The sequence below is a fragment of the Panthera tigris genome, chromosome A3 (genome assembly GCF_018350195.1).
Source record: "Panthera tigris isolate Pti1 chromosome A3, P.tigris_Pti1_mat1.1, whole genome shotgun sequence".
Classification (NCBI taxonomy): Eukaryota; Metazoa; Chordata; class Mammalia; order Carnivora; family Felidae; genus Panthera; species Panthera tigris.
The window spans coordinates 72,175,498-72,200,339 of record NC_056662.1 but is presented as its reverse complement, the minus strand read 5'-3'; the positions used below and the strand labels follow the sequence as shown (position 1 = coordinate 72,200,339).

Below are 24,842 nucleotides of genomic sequence, written 5' to 3'. Positions count from 1 at the left end.
TGTAGGAGGCATGAAGACGTGTGGCTTGGATCTCCCTTCACCTGTTAGAATGCAGGCCGCTAAGAGCCTCCAGCTGCAGCCCCTTCAGGACCTCACACAGCAGTATCCAAGCTGAGGTCATCATCTTCCCGTGCAGCCCCCACCAATGACTGATCATGACAGCACTACTAGGGCCTAGCCATTTCTACCTAACACAGGACTTCTCTGGAGCTCCCCACTGGGTTGGCTGAGACTTTGCTAGGTGGACATCAAAGTTTGAAGCTCTCCCCATCCAATCCTGTTTCCTTGCCACTTTTTCACCGGTGTCAGATCAGCACCCAGGTCTGAGGGCTCTCCCTACTCAGTCCTCCTTCTTCCACCTTTCTCTCTCATAGGTGTTATATCCCACTCCCCAGATAATATAAAAATACTTTGGAAATACATGAAAAGCTCACATTATAAAATTCATACAAGTAAAAATTAAATTGATAGCACTGAATTAATTGTGTCTAGGAAAGGCATAATCTAAGTTTAATTATCGCATGCACTAGCAAACTAAGAAATATGGTTAACAGTCATTTACAGATTGAAAAAAACACCAAGGTCACTGCAGGCTTGAACAAATTTTCTACATGCTGAAATCTTTTCTCTGATTTAACCTGAGATTAATTAAGAGACTAAAGTAGCCATTTGAACATATCGTTATTTAGAGGAACCAATTTATTTTAAAAAGAATCGTTTCATCTCACAACTAAAGTAATAATGGGATAACGGGAGCAGCAGGGTGGCTGAGACAAGTGTTTCAGAGGGGGTTCAGCAAATAGGAGAGTCCGTACACATACTAAAACAATATCTGTCAGGTAGAAAACATTCTTGAAGCTGCCTTTGAATATACTCTGTGTTCATGAGACACTTCTGTGAAAATGGAAAGATATTCCCACCATGGCAGGATCGAAAAAAAAAAAAAATATATATATATATATACATATATATATATATATATATATATATATATATATATATGTAACTGCCACATAATACACTAACTTGACAATCAGGATCTAACGGAAACTCTATATGACAGACCATCTCACACAATCAGCTAAACATAACCACTCTTCCTGTTTTGTTTGAAGGGGGAAGTTATAACGTAATGTTAGAGGTGTATTTTTTGATGTGTGTTAGGCTGAGAATATTAGATGGCCATTCAGTTTCAACTGTTCAGTGGTAATTTCGGAATGAAATTGTTACAGTAAAGTAGTTTTGAGCTAATAAAGAACTGTTTGATTGAAGGCCCAATCATTTCCTTCCTATTTTTAATTTAATGCTATCCAATACAACAGTTTCCTTTTGAAGCACATCTTAGTAGAGGTTGAAACATCTCAATGACATCAATTCAAATTATTGCCACTCACAAATAAAACATTTTACATAATTCCACAGTCCTCCTAAACCTCTAGTATGTCCTCTCTCCTGTCAGCTTCCCATTTTATACATTCTCTTTCCCAAATCATTTTCCTCCTTACTCTACAAATTCCCAACTTTCTTATACCTTTTCCTTACACCTTTCACATCATTTCCACAACTCTCTACTCTCAACTGAGGACACTGCCTCATACTTGTCTGAGAAAATAAAAGCCATCATAAGTTGCTCATTTGAGGGGGGGGGGGCGCTACAGGCCATGGTGGCCTTGCAGCCCCACAAGGAGGGCCCTTCTCCCTCTGCTCTGCCATGCCTTCACTGGCCCACCTGTCAGCTCTCGCCCAAAGCATGCAGGGATGCAGTGCTGAGCCAAGAAAATCTTATCATAATTGGAGACGGACCCCTATATAAAAATTCAAACCTTTTACCTGTTCACTTTTCTATCCATGAAAATGACTGTTGGAACAAAAACTAAGAAAATTAAGATAAGAAACACAAGAATAGAGCCAACGGTTCAGGGAAAAACACAATTTGACATAAGCAAAAAGAAGAATTTATTTATTCACGACTAAAAGCTAAAGGCCTGGAACTGAGAACCAGATCAGGTCAAAAAACAACAATAGATGCAGAAGAAATGGCTGACTTTTATAAGGAACTTTTAAATGAAAATCTTCAGAAGCACATGTATTATAAACAGACACTGGTATAAGCATAATTTTGCCATCACCTTCTTCATGGGAAAAGTGGCCCTGGAGAGGGTTTGGAACAAGCATAGACTGAAACAAAAGAAGACCAGCATTTAGTACCCACCCTCACCCACACACCAGTGTCTCAGGAGAAGCAGCTGCTTTGGGAGTTCAGTTTGCCAGGGCTCTAAAAACTTGTAAGTGAACTGAGTTCCACACCTTCTTTCTTTATGGGGCCCCCTTGGCTTATGTCAGCACCAGGGTAGATAGACAGGGAGAATGAGGGTCCCAGTGAGCTGTGGGCCATGTGACTCTGTCCTGACTGTGGATTCCAAGTTGGCCCTGGGTCACGGACATGATACTAAATAAAGCCCAAGCACTGTGTACCCATTAGAAAAAAAGGGGGGGGGGGAGGGCACCTGGGTGGCTCAGTTGGTTAAGTGACGGACTCTTAATTTTGGCTCAGGTCATGATCTTGTGGTTCGTGGGTTCAAGCCCCGCATTGGGCTCTGCACTCACAGTGCAGGGCCTGCTTGGGATTCTCTATCGCTCTCTCCCTCTCTCTCTCTGCCCCTCCCCCGCTCGCTCTCTGTCAAAAATAAATAAATATTACCAAAAAAAAATTTTTTAAGAAAAAAAAGAAGTTGCTCATTTTGGGATTTCCAAATCTGTATATCTCCATCTTCCCTCCTGTTTCAATGTAGGGAGTATCTCTCTTCCTATCATTTCACTCCTGCTGTGGATCTAATCCCTCACCCTCCACAATCTCACCTCTCCTTTCTAATGAATAATTCTGATCCTAATACAAACATGTGCTAGTATTTGACATAGTAAAAAGCCTTTTATTGACTTCTATCATCTTTATACTACCTTAACTTCTTTTGCTTCCTCTCACAGAAAACTTCTCTATTCCCTCACCAGGTCACTCTTGAATCTTCTCCAATCCAGCTTCTCTGTCCTACCATGCCTCTGGCATTGTGTGTGTCAAGGTCAATAATGACCTCTATACTGTCAAATCCATTGGCTACTTTGGTCCTTATCTTACCTGATTCTTGAGTAGCATCTCTCTCCCTGGAAACTTTCTCCTCTTTTAGCTTCTATGATGCCATTCTGTGCAGAAGAGAGTTAACATAGCAGACATGAGATTGCTATCCTTTGAAAGGGCTTGCAAGGTTGGCCCTTGGCTAGCGTTTGAAAACTTGATTTTCAGTAGTATTCCTTTTTTCCCTAACTGATAATAACGGCTCACTGTGCCTAGACAGAGGGTGCCTACATGATCAGAACCCAAATAAAATTCTTGGGCACTATGTCTCTAATGGGCTTCCTTGTACAGAAACATCACAGACATATCAGTGTGTTTTCACTGACAGGGGAAGAGTGTGCTCTATTTGACCCCTTACAAAATAAAAAGGGCATTAAGGAAACCTACTCATGGATTCTTCCAGACTCCACCTGTGTCTTTCCCCCTTATGATCTGTCAGTATGTATTTACTATAGTACTGTGATAAATCTCAACCATGAGTACAACCACATGCTGATTCCAGGGAACCTCCTAGTGAATATCCAAATGCACAGCTGGTCTTCATCACTCTGTCCTGGTTTTCCTTTTCTCATACTCCTTTATTGGTTCTCCTGCTCTGTCCCCCTTGGAGCCTCAAGGTTTTACTCTCTTCTCTCTATATACTGTTTTTTAAACAATTTTATTTGATACTTTAACATTAAATAAAATATCATCCATATGCTGACAACTTCCAAATTTATATCTCCAGTCTAATTCCTACCACTAACTCTAGAAACTTATATCCAAAAGCCTTCTTGAATCTTCACTTAGGATCTTGTAGGCAAACTTAGTATGGCCAGTACAGAATTCATGACTGCTTCTTCCTAAACCTGGTACCCTCTGTTTTCCCCATCTCAGTGATGACTTTACCTATGTGCTATTATTACCAAAGACAGAAATGTGGGGGTGACCTATGACTCTTCCCTTTCTCTCACACCACATTCTATCATCAAATTTTATTAGGTTCACCTTCAAAATATCTCAAATCTGACCACTTTTCACTATCTCACCTTGATACAAGTCATCATCATCTTTCACTGGACTGCTGAAATAGCTTCCTAATTAGTCTCTCTACTTCCCATTCTTTTCTTACCCCTGTATGATCTATTCTCCATTCAGAGTCAGAGAAATCCTTGAAAGTTCAAATCAAATTATGTCATTTTCCTGAATAAAAACTTGTCTATTGGTTTCCATTGCACTCAGAGTAAGTCTAAATTCTTGGCCCACTTATTAGGTTAGAAGTAAAAGTAGGTGCTCTTGCATTAAACAAACAAAAACAAACAAACAAAACTTGGCTTGGTCAAGAAACAAAGAAGGCCAGAGTACCTAGAACAGAATGAGTGAGGGGAGATCAAGATATAAGATGAAACATTAAGGCAGAAAGTGGTCTTTGCTTGCAGGCCTTGTTGTTTAGTATTTATTCCACAAATTTGTGCTGACATACAGAAACAAAAGTCACAATAATGTTCTCTAATGAACTGATCATTTATGAGTCCCAACTCAAATATTTTTCCATACAAAACACTAGCACTTATTTTCCCTACGCTATCTCACTCAGTGCCCCTCAGTTGACATCCTTATTGATTTGAACTTTGAGACTGTGGCAATATCCCCAAGTATCAATCAAGTACAAATCAAATGAATCAAAAGAATTTAACTGCACAATTTGCTACAAGTACAAGATTACATGAAGTTGATGGAAGTGATGTTAAAGAATTCTTTAAATCACACACAAGGCTGTTGGCAAGTGAGACTGCAGTTATACCAGTTAACAATAGGAGCAGAGAAAATAAAAAATGACTGTTTCAAAAAAGAATAATTTGAATATCAAGCAATTAAGGGAAGGCACTAGGAAAATTGATGAGGCTCTTAATAATTTTGGTAAAAATGACTTTCTGCCTATTAAGAGAGTGAAAAAAGGAGGCCACAGAATAGGAGAAAATACTTGCAAGTTACATATATGGTACAGGATTTATTCCCAGAATATACAAGGACCTCTCAAAACTTAGTAAGAAAACAAGTAAGGCTCCAAAAAATTGGAAAAAAAGATGTTAATAAGCACTTTGCCAGGAAAGACACATGATTGCTAAATTAGCACTCAAAAAGATATTCATCATTATTGGGCATTAGGAAAATGCATATTGGAAGCACAATGAGATACTATTACACTCCTCCTAGAAAGGCTAAAGTTAAAAAGACTGACCATACCAAGCAGGCAAGGATGTGGAACAACTACAAGTCTTGTACACTACAGGTAAAAATGTAAAATGGCAGAACCACATTGGAAAATAGCTTACAGTTTCATATACTTACCATATGATCCAGCCTATCTTCTCCCAGGTATTTGCCTGTGAGAGACAGAAATATGTGCCCACACAAAGACATACACATTAATATTCATAGCAGTTTTATTTGTATTAACCAGAAACTGTAAACAACCAAAATGTCCATCAACAGATGAATGGGTAAGCAAATTGTGGTATATTTAAAAAATGGAACACTAATCAGCAGTTGCTTGAGAGAAAACTATAGAATCATACCAACAACATGATGAAGATCAAGTGTGGTCACTTGATCAGCAAAAGCAGCAGCAGCTGGGAACTTTTTAGAAAAGCAAATTCACAGGCCCCACTCCAGATCTACTAAATCAGAAACTCTGAGTGTGGGAGCTCTCCAAACCACAGCTTTAGACTAATTTGCTAAAAGTATCAGTGAAGGTTTTTGATGTCAACTATGTTTACTATCAGTAACCAACTCTGGCTAACTTAAATTGAAGATAAATTTATTGGCAAATATCAAGTAACTCTCAGAATTGGTAAGAAATGGTAAGAAAGATTCTTAGGGAATCAAGGAACCAAGGGAGTGAGGGTAACAGAAATAATCTGGTTAAGGCGCTGTTGCCGCCAACAACATATGCCATCTCTTCTATTTGACATAGTGGTCACTGTAGGCAGCTGCTGCTCCTGAAACACAACCATGGATGCCACACTGCCTATCTATCAGAGATCCAATATCATCCATCATCCCTTCATCTTAGTATCACTTGCTCAAGATTTAAAGTACATACTGGCAAAATCCAGATCACGAGGCTGTCAGGGGGATGGGTAGAGGGTGAATCTCACCCATTAGGCTTCTAAAGTTAGAAGGAGGAGGCTACTTCTCACTAAGACCTAGATGATGAGAGGATTTCCCAAATCTAGCAAATGGGTTCAGATGCTGAGTAGTCAAAAACAATTACAGATGCCCACTATTCAAAGTGTTCTGAATAAAGTAAATTAGGTGTATTTTTAGCAGGACCACTTTCTAGTAGAATTAGTCAAATGTATTCTTTGTATTACTAATTATGGACTTAAGAAGGATCCATAAAACTTACTCTTTGTTCTGGGGGTTAAGTCTTTTCATTCAAGTATTGGCTCACAGTGGATCGTAAGAGTGGATGGTGCTAGCATGTGCCTTTCCGCTGCATGTTTGAATAAAGACTAACATGAAATGACTGTATTAAATAATGCTACCTTGACTAGACTCTTGGTAGTTAGTCTTCAAGTGTTGTTATTTAAAACTAAATTAATTGGACATTCATTGGCAAAAATATGAACCTTGATCTAAATGTCACACCTCATACAAAAAATTAACTCAAATGGACCGTGGACTTCAATGCAAAACATAAAACTTAAAAAACAACAGCAACTTTGAATCTAGGACTAGGCAGAATTTCTTAGAACTGACACCAAAAGCTTGAACCACAAAAGGAAAAATTGACAAATTAGACCTCATCAAAATTAAAAACTTACTCTGCAAAAGACTCTATCAAAAGGATAAAAAGATAAGCTACAAACAAGGAGAAAATATTTGTAAACCACATATCTGACAAAGGAATAGCACCTGGAATATATAAAGAACTCACAAAATTCAACAGTAAAAAAAACCTAGCAGGCAAAAAACATGAGCAGACATTTTACCTAAGAAGACATACAAGTAGCAAATAAGCACATGAAAATAAGGTCAACACCATTAGCCATTAGGGAAATGCAAATTAAATCCACAATGAGATAGCACCATATAAACAGTTTGGGATTATTTTATTTATAAAACTAAACAATGTGACCCAGCATGACCCGGCAATTAAACTCTTAGACTTTTATCCCAGAGAAATTAAAACTTATGTTTACACAAAAATTTGTAGATGAATGTTCACAGCAACTTTACTAGGAATAGCCAAAAACAAACTATGGTACATCCATACTAGGGAATGTTATTCAGCTATAAAAAGAAACAAACTATGGCACATGCAACAATTTGGATAAATCCCAAGGGAATTATCTGAGAGAAAAGAGGCAATCCCAACAGGTTATAACCTGTATGATTCCATTTATAGAACAGTCTTGAAACCATAAAATTGTAGAAATAGAGAACAGATTAGTAATTTCTAAGGGTTAGAGACATGAAAGGGGTCAGAGATGCGAATGTGAGTATAAAGGGCAAAAGCAGGGATCATTGTGGTGATGGAAATGTTCGTATCTTGCTTGACTGTATCAGTCTAAATATCCTGATTATGATACTGTACTACAGATGATACCAATTTTGGGAACCTGGGTAAAAGGCACAAGGGATATCTTTATTTCTTACAACTACATGTGAATCTATGATTATCTCAAAACAAAAGGATTTAAAAAACAAAACAAGGCAAAAACTGCATTCTAGTACTTAGGTTCTGAGTCCAGAAAGGCAGCCCACTCACTATGGGTAGGGATGAGCTAACAACACTACTATCGTTATTGTTAATACATATAGATCCATGACTGTTTGTAATCTGGTTTCAGTTTACCTTCTTGTCTCTTCTTTTGCCTTATGCACATTTTCTGTGTTCCTACCACACTGTACTCAATGTTCCTTGGCCTAATTAGGCCCAGTGAAAACTCCATATACTTTCCACATACTTCTGCCTCTGCCTACGGTATACCTATCCACTGGACTTCATGACTTCAATACCCTAATGTCACCAATGCAGCTTCCTGTAAGTATCTGGTTACAGCCCAAAGCACTGAATTCATATATCTGAAATAGCTTTCAGTATAAAATCCAAAATTCTTAACCCAACTTACAAGATACTACATGACCTAACTCTGCTTACCCTCTCTGCCATTATTATCCTCTCTCTCTGTACACATTGGTCTTTCTGAGCTTCTCAAACAAGCTAAGTTCTTCCCCTACCTCAAGCCTTGGCTCAGACTGTTCTCCTGGCTAGATCCTTCCTAATCATCCTTTTCCCCAACTCATTTGTCAACTGCTACTTCTTCAAAGAAATCTTTCCAGGCCTCCCGGTCTAGGCCAGGTCCCCCTATTCTACACAATCAGAGCACCCCTTATCCTATTAAAGCATTTAACAAAATCATAATTAAAATACCTGTAAAAGGAAATGTTTAATGTCTGACTGCTCTGCCAGTCAGTGAGCTCCATATTAGTAATCATATAGAAAATTGATCTTTTAGGAAAAATATTTTATATTAAATTTTAAGTTGTTTATTCTTTCTACCATATAAATCCATTTGTCTCTTTTAACTTGTTTACATTTATTGTCTCTTTCTCTCTCTCTCTCTCTCTCTCTCACATACACATAGAGCCTTGTATGAATGGTTTGTGGAAATTACAGAAATTGTGGAAATGTTTAGATTAAAGCACTACTGGAACAGGAACAACAGAAGCCTCAGGATAAGATGATCACTTGACAGAAGTAGTTTACCAGAGCAAAAGTTTAGATGTGGGAATTGCTATAAAAACATAAGTCCCCATTCTCCAAAACTGGCAGGCAGAACTAATGGGTGAGGCACTGAATTTTTCAGTCTATGGAAGGCAGTCTGAATTAGTTTTATCTAGAGATTTTAAGAGGTAGTAAGATCCCAGGTGACATTTAGTTACAATTTTATCTGTTTACTTGACTGTCAACCCACTAGATAGTGAACTCCTTGAGGACAAGTACTGTGTCATTCATCTTATGATCTCAAACTTGGCACTCAGGAGGCACTTAATAATGTTTACTGAATTAATGAATATATAATTCACCCTGGAGAATTAGGGATTTGATATATTACCCCTCTTATGAGTCTGTAAATTTCAAAAGAGATTGTGTTTAGTACAAAGAAACAGATTGCAAAGGGTAGCATTTCAAGCATCAGATATAGTGTGAGTGTCTTGCTGGCTATTCAAATTATTCATGCAGACAATTCCATGCTGTGCTTAGGAGCAGGGGGTAGGTGGAAAGAGCATATATCCTCTTTGTGCATTAGTTATTATCTCTCCACTGCCTCTACTGTTAACTTTTTCAACTACCATTAAATACAATACATCTCTTTACTATATTTGATTATGAAGGAAGCTGTGTCCTCCTATATTATCCATAGCTTGTCAAAAAGAAGAAACATAAAGAGCTTCAGTTGTGTTGAAAAACTCCTAGTATTTAAATATCAAATAGGCATTTTCTAAATAATAACATAATAATTTTTAATCCTTTAATAAATATGCCTTGATAGATAGGCATCACCAGTGACCACCTATGTGATATGAGGATTCTAAAAAAGCTCTGAATCATCCACGATCATTCCCCTTTGCTCCAAATGATGTCTAATACTTCAGAGCTAGAAGTTCATTCCTTAAGGGTCTCCAGTTCCAGTAACATGGCATCCTGAGTAATGCAGAAACCCTAATATAGAAAAGCTGCATTAAACATAACAAGTGATAACAATAGATGAGTTCACACACAGAAAAAAATCTCCAGATGACAGAAACAAAAAAGAAAGGAAAGCCAGAGTGATAAGTGTGTGACTTAACTCTGCATCAATTTTGGGGCAATGTTATTGAATCTTGAAACAGCAAGTGACTTGCACTTTAATATCTACTCAGGGAAAGAAGTTGAAGCCTTGAACCTAAGGGAGTTGGAAGTCAAATATTGCATAGTAATAAAACTCTCCAAGGGCTGAATTCTCAGACCTGTAACTTGCATAGGACAGAAATCCAAATTTATATTTGAGAAGTTTACATAGCTGAGAAATTAACATAAATATTTATTGGTATTGAGCCTGTGATATTTTTGTGGGTCTGGTGCAAACAAACAAACCAACAAAATGCTCTGGGTCACATGGGATTTCCACAGAGAAAAAAAGCCATGTGAAGATAATTTCATAAAATAAAAAATTATAAAACTGAAGCAAATGATCCACCATGAACAAAAGTCAACAAACATATAGCATCCCCAAAAGTCTGAAATAACAGGGGTGTCTGGCTGGCTCAGTCAGAGGAGCATGTGACTCTTGATCTTAGGGTTGTGAGTTTGAGCCCCATGTTGGGTATAGAGATTACTTAAATAAAGTTTAAAAAACTTTTAAAAATCTGAAATAACAGAAAGGACTGTTTGAATACAATTGTCTAAAATAATTAAATACACATGTCAAAATGATGAAAAGAGTCATTGGAACCATAAAGAACAAAAGCCAATGAAAATAGAATAGTAGATTTGGAAAAGAACTAAATAGAACTTGTAAAATTAAAAATATAATCGTTAGAATTAGAAGCTCAATAGATAAGTTAAACAGATCAGATAAAGATAAACAAAGAATTCTATGAGTTAGAAATAGGTCTGATAGTTATCCAGAATGAGTAAGGAGACAAAGACTTGCAAAATGAAAGTAACAAATATGGAGAGCAGCATAAGAAGATTTAACATACGTCTAATGGGAATTCTACAAAGAAAGAAGGGGAAAAAATTGTGAAAAGATAATAGCCAAAAATTTTTATGATTGATGAGTGACATGGATCTTTTAAGAAATACAAATCCCCTGCAAGATAAATAAAAAGAAACCTACATCCAACTACATCATAGTAAAATGGCAAAATGCCTAACAAAGAGGAAAACTATAAAGTAGTAATCACAGAAGAATTCATTCCTTTAGCTGTGATTTTCTCTTTACTAAAAAAATGAATTCTAAATACACTCTAATGAAGGAAAGTAGCTACTATGGCCAGATGAGAAGGGCTTTAGGATGAAAAAAATCAAAACTTAAAAAACATATAGGAACAGGAAAAAACCTCTCATTTCTCAGGTCCAATATTCTTGTGCCTTTAGGAACTGAAATACAGCAGAAGTTTGGATATTTGATTACATTAGAATGAATCATTCTAATATAATTCAAATACTTCTAAACATTATGCTCTGACCACATAAATTCAATATACTCTCAGGCTCAAATGTATCATATACAGAATAAGGCAGGGAAGGCAGGAAATTAACAACCTGTCATTTTTGTTCACTGCTACTAAGTGGATTATCAAGCAGTGAACCAAAGGCATAAATATTTGATCGGTAATTATCCCCATTAATTCCTCCAACCTGAGGAGAAACCTCTGCCTTCAGAATATTTTCCATGAAGGGCTATTGCACTTTCCAAGAAAGGAGATTTTAGTCTGTTTCCTGGAGGGGTCTGATAAGAAGCCAATGTCTCCCTCAGGGTCTGAATGAAAGCATAATGTGCTGTTATCTTTTGGCAGAGGATCCGGAGCTCTAAAAGATAAAAAATGCTTGGGAGTTGGTCTCAGAAGAGAAAATTAACCCCAGACTTTGGATGACTATCTCAAATGATAAGCGGACTAAGTCCCCCAGAGAGATTTAAGGTTTCTCAACTTTCTCACCTGAATAGGTTTCACTCACTAGTGTTTTCCATTAAAGTTCACATAGAATAACAGAAAGAGACTTCATCTTTTTTGTTCCAATAATTCTTTTGACCTTTCCAGTTTAGACATCCATTCCCAGGGAAACTGACATCATCAGGAACTGCTTCTTTGAAATCTTAAGTCCAAACCTTCCTGTTCTTCCAGATCCCTTGTTCAGGCTAATCCTTTCATATTGCTCCTGTACCTCATTAGGATCCGAGTACCTTGACCTCTCTATTAACCCTCTTCTCTTTCATTTAGACTTCAACCAATTTTGACATTAACCACTCTCTTTTAAATATTCTCAACCCAAGGATTCTACTTAGGAAAGAGAATTCAATGAGATATTGTGGGTAAAGCGCTGGGTGAGAGAAGGGCTCAACAAAGGGTAGCTAACACCATTACCATCGCCACCACCAACATACATTCTTATTCTTTTGTCACTGTATCATACCAGACTCCACGGCACACAATCTGGGGCTGCTCAACATTATTGGGAAAAATCACTAAAGTGTTCAGACAGATGGCAGTAAATTCATGCTTCCAGACTTAACTGACAAATAATTCTGTTTCTCTAATGAGTTTTCTGAATTTTGAGACTACTATAAACATTCTCCAGTCTCCTCCAATCTCCTTCCCCCCACTTCTTCCCATTGTTCTCATTCTCTCATTACACAGAAAAACAAAAAAGAAACTATCAGAAAGAACTTCTCCAACCTAGCCACCCAAAACTGCAAACCTTTCTGCATTTGCACCTATCCTCCCCTGCCTTCCTCCTCTGACAATGAAGCACAGTCTGGCTTATTGCTAAAGGCCAATGACTCCATATTCTCTCCCACTCTCTGTCATGCTCGCCCACGTAACTTCAACCTTTCTCCATTGGCTCCTTCTCATTATTATTTAAAACATATCCCACCTTCAAAAATTCCTTTTTATTCCAGCTACCTCCTTATCTCTCTCCTTTTCTTCCCACCCAAACTTTTAAAAAAGGTTGTCTGCTTTTGCTGCCTCTATTTATTTACTTCCTATTTTTCCAGTGTCATTGTGATCTGGTTTCCATTTGTACACTCCACTGAAACTGTTACCTGCTGTATCAACAACTCCTATAAACTCTACTCAGTTCTCATTTCATTTAACAGCTCAAATCACTTTTGGTACACTGATTACTTCCTCCATCTGAAACTCCATCTTTAGGGAGGCCCCTTTCCTAGAACTCCTCCTATTTCTCTGACAGCTTCTCATGAGCATTCTTTGTGGTCTCTCTCCTCTTTCTCTACACATCCCTAAATATGGTACCCCTGAGAGGCTGGTCAAGGACCCTACTCTTTTCATACTGTTAACCTAATTACACAACAGCCATTAGACTGAGGTGGCTCTAATGTCCCTGCCCAAATTCTGTGTAAATGCCTCAAGGTTATGAAATCTAAACGCTAAGGACAACCAATCATAAACAGCCAACTGGGCTTTAAGGTATAGCCAATCAAATAGTTTCCTTTCTTTGTCTACACACCTTCTCTACATAAATCTTTCCCTTGGCTCCTCTCTGGGCTCCAAACTTCTGCTTTTACTCTGCCCAATTTCGATAGATTTTTGCTCAATCTTAAAATTCTTAAAACTCTTAAAATTCTTAAACTCTTAAAATTCTTAATATGCCTGTGATCTGTTAGTAAGTCTCTGTCTCATTCCCTTCAGTCCTACCTATATGCTAATCAATATTTCAGTTTAGATCATCCCCTTGATCCATACATCAAAGTACTTTTCCATCCCTTAGGCATTCTGTCTCCAAATCTGTTTCTGTTGTGTTCTCTATCTCAGTGAAGGAGTTTACTATCCATCTTCCCAAACCACAAATCTGAAATCATCCTGTCTCTTCCCATTGTTTCACTCTTCATATTCAGTCAGCTACCAAGTCCAGGCCATTTTCCTTGCTGCAGTAGCTCTCAAATCATTCCACTGACATCATTATGTCACAACTTCTTAAGAGTTCCTCCAGTTTCCAGTGGTGTCTATTTTAATCCATTCTCCACATAAAGCCAGAATGATTCTTGGAAAATGTAAGTTATATCACACCACTCCTATGCTTAAAATGTTTCAGAGTTTTTGTTGCTTTTAGGATTAATGCTCTAAAAACTCCCTAGCATTTTTCTAGGTTTCAATCCTGCACTCCCCTCTTGCAAGCAATCTGCAGCCATTCTGAACTTCCTTGAATTCCTAGAGTGCATGCTTGTGGCCTCTAAGCTGTTGCTGTACCTTGTCCTCCTTTTCCTAACCAACTCTGCCCTCAACTCCCTTAAACCTCAACTTTATCACTTCTAGGAAACTACCTGACACCCCTACAGTTTGAAATTCTCTTTAGGTGTTCCCAAGGCATCCTGTACTTATCCAGTAATTAAGAGTATTGTCTTGTAATTGCTTGTTCCCTAGACTAAAGCTCAGGTAGATTGTAAAACCCTGGAGGGCAGAAATCACGTGCTCTTCCCATTTCGAGGGCCTAAAAGGAGCGTCTGACACACAAAATAGCAGTTCAATTAATATTTGTTGAATAACAATTCACCTTTTTGGAATGAGAGCGGCCAGAAAAATACCCGAAAGAGGGGACTTAAAGGAGACAGAGTAAAAAAATCTATAATTAACAAGTGAGATGGATACAGAGTACCTAGGTTTTTCCACACACTCGGCGTGGGGGACTAGGCCCACCGCCTTGGCGGAGAGCACCGCGACTACGGGCTCCCGAGGACAGCCACAGGGACCGCGCAACCCCAGGCGAGGAAGGACAATAGCCTGGAATTCGGCTTCGTGTTTCCGGTGGGGCAGGCTCGCGCTCGGCCGGTGAGGCCCGGGGGTGGGGGCTCCGAGCCCGGCCCACGGCGAGAAAGGCGCGGCCCGCTGGGCTCACGCTGCCGCCACCACCGCCGCCACCTCCTCCGACGCCGTCGCTCCGCCCCGCCCCGGAAGTGACTTGAGGCCCGTCCGGAACCTGCGGGCCCGGCTGCTGCAGCGTCACCAGCCGAGCCGGTGCGGGGCGGGCAGAGCGGCCGCTGCCGCCGCCAACGAACTGGGATCGCGCGGGGACCAGCAGCGCGCCGGCCAGCGCAGGGGGCCCAGCGGTCGGGCCGAGGGCTACGGGCTGCCGACCGCCGCGGGGCGACGACGACGCGGAGGAGGCGGAGCCCGGAGAGGGGTGGGGGCCGGGGAGGGTTAGGGTGGGAGGGGGTGGGGGGGGTGTCCCTAGGCTCATGGAGCCGGCTGAGCGGGCGGGCGGCGGGGATCCCCCGGAGCCCGGCGGGCGTCCCGGCCCGGACTCGCGGGGCTTCGTCCCGCAGAAGGAGATCGTCTACAACAAGCTGCTGCCCTATGCCGAGCGGCTGGACGCCGAGTCCGACTTGCAGCTGGCCCAGATCAAAAGCAACCTGGGCCGGGCCGTGCAGCTCCAAGAGCTGTGGCCCGGGGGCCTCTTCTGGACCAGGAAACTCTCCACGTAAGTGTGTTCGGGTCTGCAGGGTGGATGCGTGGGCAAAGGGGGGCAAAGGCTCAGTGGGAAAGCGTCCGGGGCAAGGGCAGCGGCGGCTCTTTGTCCACACGGGACCGCTGGACACAGCTCTGCCCCGACTCGACCCTCCGGTGGTCTCCGAGCAGTAGTCGGAGAATCGCTACAGGAAGCCTGGGAAGCACTCAAGTCCGCTCCCTGCCACTTTACTGCGGGACCTCCTCGGTCCTCACCAGCCTTGTAGGTCCTCCCTAGCTGCTTCTCCCCAAGGGTTTAGGTTGTTGTCTTGCGACCTACGGCATCTTGGGGAGCCGGAGGGCACCAGGCCCTCAGGGAGAGATGAAGGGTCCCTCAAGGGTCCTGAACCTTTGCCCAAGGGGGATGTGGGAGGAGAGGATTCGTCTATGGGGGAGTAACTCGACTTTTCCTGGTGCTTCCTCCGGTTCTTCCTCTACGGTCTCCGCCTCTTTATAGCCCTCAATTCAGGTCTCGTAACTTTCTGAATGGGAAGGAGGCCGTAGGGAACTTGTAGGTTCTGCTTTTTTGGGCCTGCTCAGTCTTTGTGAGTTTGATTGAATAGATTGGTTCAAAATCAGCTCTTAGCGCTTTCTTGAGCTGTATACTAGACAGTTAATGTTGAGAGTGTTGAGTCTTAGAACATCGGGAAACTGTATGTTTCTCCAGTTGTGACATTTCCTTTGGAAATGTGCGACCCTAAGGAAAATAGAAGAGAGCTGTCAGATTGTCCAGGGCGTTATTAGTACAGGGCTTGCGTTAATTTTTGAGTCGCTCAGATGAATATAGATGACCTAAAAATCAGTTTCAGGAGTTATGTTATTGTTCGATTACTGTTTCTTTTTTTTTTTTTTTTTTTTTGCACAAACTCTCCTTAAGCTATAGTGCCACTGAAATTGGGGGGGGGGGCAGCAAGTAAAAATACGGTCTGGGGGGGAAAGGTTAGGCACTTTATTTGCTAGATGGGTATCCTCGTTGTGAGAGAAGAATTTTTTAAGAAAGTTGTGCTGTATCTTCTTTGGTTAACTGTACACAAAATCTGGTAACATTGTATGTTCATGAATGTGGGTATGGATGGATAAACACACAAGACATAAGTCACTTATCCACTGTTTACCCAAATCTGCTGAGTGAACTGGGTGATGACTCAGGGTTTTGTAATGCAATAGTCTTGTCTACATTTCCTCACAGGATGATTCTTATCTGCCAATTATTAGGGAGCCTCTGACAAATTTCTCATCTCCACTTGGTGCAGTGGTGGTGGGAATAATTACCTTTTTAATTAAAAAGCAAAACTTAAACACTTAATTTTCCCTTTTCAAAGAGTGACCATAAAATGTCAAGGTTAACAGCTCTCCTCTTGAAGAGTGTAAAGAAGTTTGTGTATTTAGGATTCTTAGGAGACTCTGGGAAAAAAGAAATGCAACAGGGAAAAGAACCACTTTTAGTCAAAACAGCAATGTTCTATGTTTTATAACTGATTGAAATCAAATGATTTTTCATGTGAGCTTCTATGTGTTTGTCTTACTCAGGCACAGTAAAACTACTTTGTCAGTTCCAGTAATTCCCCATTTTAATCACTCTTATTAGATTTGCCAGAGAATAACCATTTTGGGGGACACAGCTTCTTTTAGATGCACAATATATACCAATGTGTGAATGCTTACCTGGTTTGGATTTCTGAATCTAGAATCTTCACAGGCATAGTTAAGCATTGTTTTCTGACATACTTATTACTCAGCTTGGCAAATTAGCACCTAGAGTTTGATTATTTTTGGCTTATTATGTGTAAGTAGCTTTTATCTGGAAATGGCTAAAAATACAGTGGAGACAGTCCTTGGTGTTGAGGGCAAGATTGCAGTTGAGAAAGCTTACTAGCCTGTGAAACTCAAACCATTTATGTCGAAGTAACTAGCAAGAAATGCTGTCAGGATTTTATTTTGGAACAAACTGATTCTAAGGATTGCAGTATGAGACATTCTGAACTTGGTGGGACATGTTGTGATCTTGGGTGTATTTTTTTCTCCTAAGTCATGTTAAGGTGACCTGTTTATAGTTGCACTTGTTGTTTTTTAATAAGCCTTGTGTTGCACAAGTTTACATCTAAATGATGCCAAAACATGTGATGATAGCTGGCAATTACCTGAGCAGTGATCATATTTAGTACTTTGCAGAAGAATGGAAAGTAGTAATGAAAACAAAATCTAACTTCTACCAGTAATAGCTCTGTGACGGTGGGAAAGTGACTTTAATTCATGTATATTAGTATTCTTGTGAAAAATGAAGGGGTTGGACTAAATAATTCCTGGGAGACAGCCCTGGTGTGGTATTTTATGATTTTATTTTTTATCCTGTAGAGCCTCAAATAAGCCAATGTGTATCTTTCTGCAAGGACTGTTTGAGCAGCTTGTAAAGCACTGGGAATAGTTGCATAGATCAAGCACATTCCTAAAGAAGACCAGAGTGTAAATGCTGTTCAGAGGCACTGGGACTGGATCCCGGACCAGAAGTATACACCCCTAATCAGGGCATCACAGGTCTGTGTGGGATAGAGTTCTGGTTTGGGGATATTCAGGCTCCCTTTTTTTTTCTTTACTTTTTACCTCACCTTAGTACTTATTGTCATTCTGTTTCCATCCATTTCAAGACTTGTGGGTCTATGTAGTATCTCTGTGAGAAAGGTTATTTCTGTGTATTTTAAAAATTGGCCTGTGATAAAATACAAGCTCTCTTGCATGAACAAGTTAAAGTATTAGAACTGCCTGTTAAAGAGACATTGTGTGACATAATATCACAGGGACAGTTTTTAAGAAGCAAGGAAACAAATTGGAGAAGAGAGGCTCAAACCTAATAATGGTCACAGAAAAGACTGCTCCTGGACACTAAGTGAAAGGTATTGGTGGATAACTGGTATGGCCCATGATGGAGTTGAATAAAGGTAATCTTGAAACTTGCTTTTTTTCTCCCTTTGTCCTTTGGACCTTTCACGTGAGGCGGTGGAGGTCTAGTTTGAAGATGTCAGTTTCTCTTTACCTGGCCTTTCCGTGAACATTATCATCTTGGTCTTTCTTAACCTCTCTGAAGCTTTAGAGTCCTCTTGGAAAGTGTGATAGACTCTTAGTGGTTTTTCAAACTTAAAACTTAGCCATGGACTGTTGTATAAAAGCAAAATCAGAAGCACAATATTGGGGTCTTTGGGAAGAATGCAGTTGCAACAATTTTTTTTTTCGTTTTAACACTTCACTGACCATAGAAGCCCCTGAAGCCTGCTCAGGGATCCAAAAATCACTGAGTTAGTGCTAAAGGGCCTTTCTAGCTCTGTGTTCCTTTAAGTTGGTCTAGAGGAAGGAAAACAAGTGAATGGGCTACTATTTCCTATAAGTTTACCTGTAATTACATTATGGATGTAATTCTTTAGTGTTTCCTTTTTTCAATCAGAATTTTGATTCTCGTGAAGGATGTGGGCTTACTGTATTATGAAGGACATTTAAATGTTTTTACCAAGATGTTTTATTTTTAATTTTTTTTTAATGATTATTTATTATTGAGAGAGACAGAGCATGAGCAGGGGATGGGCAGAGAGAGGAGGAGACACAGAATCCGAAGTAGGCTCCAGGCTCTGAGCTGTCAGCACAGAGCCCGACGTGGGGCTCGAATTCACGAACCCTGAGATCATGACCTGAGCCAAAGTCAGATGCTTAACCAACTGAGCCACCCAGGCGCCCCCCCCCCCGCCCACATTTAAATGTGTTTTTTTTGTTGTTAGAGTGAAATGTTAACTTCTGTGCTGTTTTATTATTATGATATGACCATTATATTGAGAGATCATTTCATTTGCTAATTAAACTGTAACTTCCTTGTTTAATTATGTAGGCTTCTAAAATAGGAATTGGATTATCCCAGTTGAAACCACATAATGTATTTAATTAGATTATATAACCACCGGAAACCTAAAGTTTAGTCAAGATAAGAATTATCAAATACACTGAACTCCTTTTATGGAAAGTAATAATCTGACCACAAGAGCACCCAAATTTGTATCATCTCTTTGTTAAGGGAGAAAGTGGAAAATGCTAACTGCTGAATCTCAGTTATCTATTAACACAATGAACTTATTTAGGGTATCTAATGTTTGCGTGTTGAAATTGTGAAGTACACAATAAATAGAAGTGCCTGTTTTTAATAAAAAAATCTTAAAGTCTTGACACATTACCACATTCATCAGTGAAAACCAGTTGGGAAAGTAGTAGAGAAGGTTTGCCATTGTTACTATGTGACAACACTCCGAACAAGAACCAAAGTTTCTTTGTAAAGTTGATTTAAAAGTTGATTTTCCATAGAAAGACAAAGTAAATGAATTAAATGATTTTGGGAATATGAATTTTTCTGACAAAGTTATGTAACAGTGCAATAAACTATCCTTCTTTTTTTTTTAATGAACAAACTATTTTTTAGAGCAGTTTTAGGTTCAAAGCAAAATTGAGCACAAAGTTCATATATATATGAAGCCCTTCCCATTTTTCAAATACCTCTTTAGTTTCTTTCTTTCTTTCTTTCTTTCTTTCTTTCTTTCTTTCTTTCTTTCTTTCTTTCTTTCTTTCTTTCTTTCTTTCTAAGTAGGCTCCATGCCCAATGCTGGGCTTGAACTCATGACCCTGAGATTAAGAGGCACATCCTCTACTGACTGAGCCAATCAGGTGCCCCTCAAGGACCTCTCTTACTCATTCTTTTAAAACGCTTCATCAGTTTTTTCTCCTCTAGTTAACAGGATGTTATTGCCAGAATCTCATTTGTCAATATATGTGATTTGAATAGTTCTCTAACCCATCTTCCAATTATCAACTCATGGCCAATCATGTTCCTTCCATACCCACCCACCCCCATTATTTTTGAACATATTACTTCATTCATAGGTGCTTCCAGGATGTATCTCTAAGGGAAAAGGGGTTAAACCAAAAAAGTCAATACTGATGCCATTATCTAAGCTAAAAACATGAATGATGATCCATTATCACTTTGGTCAACCTCATGAAGTTCTACTTTGCAAAATTTGTGATTTTACTTGTGAGTTTCCATTTGGATTGTTTTGTCTAAGGCTTATTGCAAATAGACCCCATGGACAGAAATTTAAAATACAGCTTATTAATGAACATTTGTGTGTTATGACATCTTAACTTCGAAGGCATAGAATCAACCCTGGAGCAACAAGGACTCCCTTGAATTATCTCCCTTTTAAAAACAAAGACACTGGGGCGCCTGGGTGGCGCGGTTGGTTAAGCGTCCGACTTCAGCCAGGTCACGATCTCGCGGTCCGTGAGTTCGAGCCCCGCGTCAGGCTCTGGGCTGATGGCTCGGAGCCTGGAGCCTGTTTCCGATTCTGTGTCTCCCTCTCTCTCTGCCCCTCCCCCATTCATGCTCTGTCTCTCTCTGTCCCAAAAATAAATAAGAAACGTTGAAAAAAAATTAAAAAAAAAAACAACAACAAAAAAAAAACAAAGACACTGAGGTTCTTATTAGCTAATACATAGTTTGATGTAAAGTAGTAGAAGCAGGAATCTTTGAACAAGTTATTTTCTGAGTGCTCTTTGTGGGCCAGGCACTGTTTTTGGCACTTGGGATATGTTAGTGAGTGAAAGATTTCTGCCCTCTTGGGAATTTCCAGTGTGCTCTTTTTCTTAGTACACCTTTTTGTTCGTTAAGGACAGCCTAGGCAAGGTGTAGCTCCGTCAACAAATTTGGGGGAAGAAAATATGAATTCTAAGTGCATTACTTAAAAAAAAATCTTATGTTTTAATGCCCTAAATGGAGGCACTGAGGAGCACAGTTAGAAAAAAAAAAAAAAAAATCTAGTAAAACAGAACCATTCATTGTTCTTCAGAAATCTGAATGTATCATTTAAAAATAATTTTCCCAGGGCCCCCTTGGTGGCTCAATCCGTTGAGCAGCTGACTTTGGCTCAGGTCGTGAACTCAGGTTTAGGGAGTTCCAGCCCCACGTCAGGCTCCTCAGAGCCTGGAGCCTGCTTCGAATTCTTTGTCTCCCTCTCCCTCTCCCTCTGCCCCTCCCCTGCTCATACTCTGTCTCTGTCTCTCTCTCAAAAATAAATGAAGATTAAAAAAAATTTTTTTAAACAATGTTCCTAAGTCGTCTCGCTGCAGTGTTATAAAATTGTCTTAGAAAGACATGTTCTTAAGTGAAATGGAGGCGACTTGTTTGTTTTTAAGGGGTGCTTATTTATTTAGTGGTAAATAAGGGCACAACCTCCAAACCAGTTTTCTCATTGTGGAACCTGGGAGTTAATTTTTCTGTTAAATGAGGCTCATTTGTAGTGAATCTTCCTCTCACTGCACATCTTTTTTGTACAAAATCCAAATCTGTGTTTCTCTCTAACCTTTGTAGAAAATTAGATCAAAATCTCATACAGTATGAATGGCAAGCTGAGAACATGGTAATAAAAGCAACAGCAAGCAAACAACAACAACAAAACCTTTATATTCATTGACACAGCCAGTGGAATGTTAAAAGCACATACTATAAATATTCATTCCCATTTGGAATCTTGAGGTTGGCTACTTCCATATTCGGCCTACACTCAGCATTTCTTCCCTTTTAGCACACTCCCTCTTGATCCCTTGTTCATGCTTTTGTAGTCTGTGTGCATATTTTCCCTCTACTGTGAGCTTTCTGGAGGTCAATGTCCTCCATGCTTAACACCTTTCCTCCACTCCCAGCATTTAGTACTGCAGTGTATACATTCATAGGTACTCAATAATATTATAATTTACTTTTTTATTCTTTGTAAACTAAAGCATTATGAAATTCTAAGAAACTTTTACAGTCAAATGGAGAAAACAAACCCGGGATGAGGTCTATTTTAATACTCTATTCAAAAGAAAGTAGTATATATTTAATAAAAAGAAGTGGAGGAAAGGAGCATTTTGGTTAAATAAAAGAATGGTGTGTTTCATAATCCAAAGTGGGGGTCAGGGAGAATAGGTTTCATCGGTGAGTTTGAGACTTTCATTTAAAAATAAATCTAGGGGCGCCTGGGTGGCTCAGTCAGTTGAGTATCCAACTTCGGGTCAGGTCATGATCTAATGGTTTGTGGGTTTGAGCCCCATGTTAGGCTCTGCACTGACAGCTCAGAGCCTGGAGCCTGCTCTGGATTCTGTGTCTCCCTCTCTTTTTCCGTCCCATCCTCTGCTTGTGCATACTCTCTCTTTGTCTCAAAAGTAAACATTAGGAAAAATAAAAATAAATCTATAATAATTTTTATGCCTGAATATTTAGTATTAAGGGGCACCTGGCTGGCTCAGCCAGTAGAGCATGAGACTCTTGAGCTGGGGATTGTGAGTTTGAACCCTGTGTTGGGTGTGGAGATTACTTAAAAAAATAAAATATTGGGGTACCTGGGTGGCTCAGTTGGTTAAGCACCCAATTTCAGCTCAGGTCGTGTTCTCATGGTTCGCAGGTTTGAGCCCCACCTCAGGCTCTCTGCTGTCAGCACAGAGCCAGCTTTGGATCCTCTGTCTCCCCTCTCTCTCTGCCCCTCTCCGCTCATGCACCCATGCATGCATTTTCTCAAAAATTACATTAAAAAATAAAATCTTAGAAAATATATTTAGTATAAAATAATTTAGGGTACAGTAATACAGTTTTTTGATAGGTGAACCATACAGTTTTGGGTAATGGTAATCACCTTTTAGGTTGGTTTGACTTTTTTTCAGAATACATAGACCCTAACTGGGTACCTGGGTGGCTCAGTTGGTTAAGTTTCCAACTCTTGGTTTTAGCTGAGGTCATGATCTCACAGTTTGTGAAATTGAGTCTCATGTCAGACTTTGCACTGACAGTGTGGAGCCTGCCTGGGATTCATTCTCTCTCTCTCTCTCTCTCTCTCTCTCCCCCTCTGTCCCTCCTCTGCTCATGCTCGCCCTCTCTCTCTCTTTCAAAATAAATAAATACACATTTAAAAAAATATATAGAACCTAAACTTTAGAGTTTAAAAATATAGTGAAGGGGCCCCTGGCTGGCTCAGTTGGAAGGGCATGCTACTCCTGATCTCAGGGTTGTAAGTTCAAGCCCTACATTAGGGGTAGAGATTACTAAAAAATAAATAAATAAAAACTTAAAAAAAAATTGAAATATACTAAAGGCCTTTTCCCTTACCAAGAAAAAACTAACACCATTGCAGCTATGAAATGGGTTTGAGAATAGTATTGTAGTTCAAATAAGGCAGAAATTACTTAAGAATTATTAAAAAATGGTTTAGGGGCACCTGGGTGGCTCAGTCGGTTACGTGTCCGACTTTGGCTCAGGTCATGATCTCACAGTCCGTGAGTTTGAGCCCCATGTTGGGCTCTGTGCTGACAGCTCAGAGCCTGGAGCCTGCTTTGAATTCTGTGTCTCCCTGTCTCTCTGCCCCTCCTCCACTCATGTGCACGCACGCGCCCTCTCTCTCTCTCTCTCTCTCTCTCTCTCTCTCTCAAAAAAAAAATAAACATTAAAATTTATTAAAAAGTGGTTTATAATCTCCTAATGGTAGACACTCTAAATGGAATGTTTACTAAAACATTTTGGGGCTTTTCAGCATAGATATTTCATCTTGTTTTCTGACAAATTTCTTTAAAAAAAATTTTTTTTAAATTTTTTTTTAACATTTATTTATTTTTGAGACAGAGAGAGATAGAGCATGAATGGGGGAGGGTCAGAGAGAGAGGGAGACACAGAATCTGAAACAGGCTCCAGGCTCTGAGCTGTCAGCACAGAGCCCGACGCGGGGCTCGAACCCACGAACTACGAGATCATGAGCTGAGCTGAAGTCGGACGCTTAGCCGACTGAGCCACCCAGACGCCCCTAAAAAAATTTTTTTTTAATGTTTATTGATTTCTGAGAGGGAGACAGAGCACGAACATGGTATGGGGCAGAGAGAGAGAGAGTCACAGAATCTGAAGCAGGGTCCAGGTTCTGAGCTGTCAGCACAGAGCTCCATGTGGGGCTTGAACCCACAAAGCGTGAGATAATGACCTGAGCTGAAGTCGGCCACCCAATTGACTGAGCCACCCAGGTGCCCCTGACAAATTTTTTTTTTAAGCCAAGAATGGAGTAGAAGTTTTTAGAGTAAGAAATTTTATGAACGCAAGCTTTTGCAGTTGAGTGTTTATATTTTAGGCTGATTCCTAAAGAGTGTTTTTTATGTTTTTAATTTTTTTAGAGAGAGAGCGTGCACAAGTGGGGGAGAGGGTCTGAGGGGGGTAGAGAGAATCTTAGTTCCACACTCAGCTCGAAGCCCGATGTGGGGTTTGATCCCATGACCCTGGGATCTTGACCTGAGCTGAAATCAGGAGTCGGTTGCTCAGTTGACTCAGCCACCCAGGCACCCCAGATTCCTGAAGAGTTTAGTCAGAATAGTTTCTCTTTTGAGGGAAAATGGGTTACTTCCAGAGATACCAATAAATAAGATGTTGTCAAATTTCTGTCAACATGTGTCA

General features: G+C 39.9%; 2 protein-coding genes across 8 annotated transcripts in view; one reads left to right on the top strand and one right to left on the bottom strand.

Moving 5' to 3' along the window:
• The window catches only part of ACYP2 (acylphosphatase 2), a 277,959-nt gene extending 263,147 nt beyond the window's left edge, over window positions 1-14,812 (bottom strand). The window contains exons 1-3 of one of the 5 annotated variants that reach the window (XM_042981392.1): window positions 14,505-14,811; window positions 5,462-5,496; window positions 3,134-3,198 (exon numbers count right to left, since the gene is read on the bottom strand). Coding sequence is in view for 2 of the 5 variants with exons in the window: in XM_042981396.1 (XP_042837330.1) it covers window positions 3,134-3,151 (18 nt within the window). In the remaining 3 variants the exon portion in view is untranslated. Of the gene's footprint in view, window positions 1-3,133; window positions 3,199-5,461; window positions 5,497-14,504 lie in introns of all 5 variants that reach the window. The other 4 variants (XM_042981396.1, XM_042981395.1, XM_042981393.1 and 1 more) reach the window with 4 other exon arrangements.
• Window positions 14,813-15,084: 272 nt separating this feature from the next.
• The window catches only part of PSME4 (proteasome activator subunit 4), a 98,978-nt gene continuing 89,220 nt past the window's right edge, over window positions 15,085-24,842 (top strand). For 2 of the 3 annotated variants that reach the window (XM_042981389.1, XM_042981386.1), the window contains exon 1: window positions 15,085-15,326. In XM_042981389.1, the coding sequence (XP_042837323.1) occupies window positions 15,085-15,326 (242 nt within the window). Of the gene's footprint in view, window positions 15,327-17,707; window positions 17,888-24,842 lie in introns of those variants that run through there. The other variant, XM_042981390.1, reaches the window with a different exon arrangement.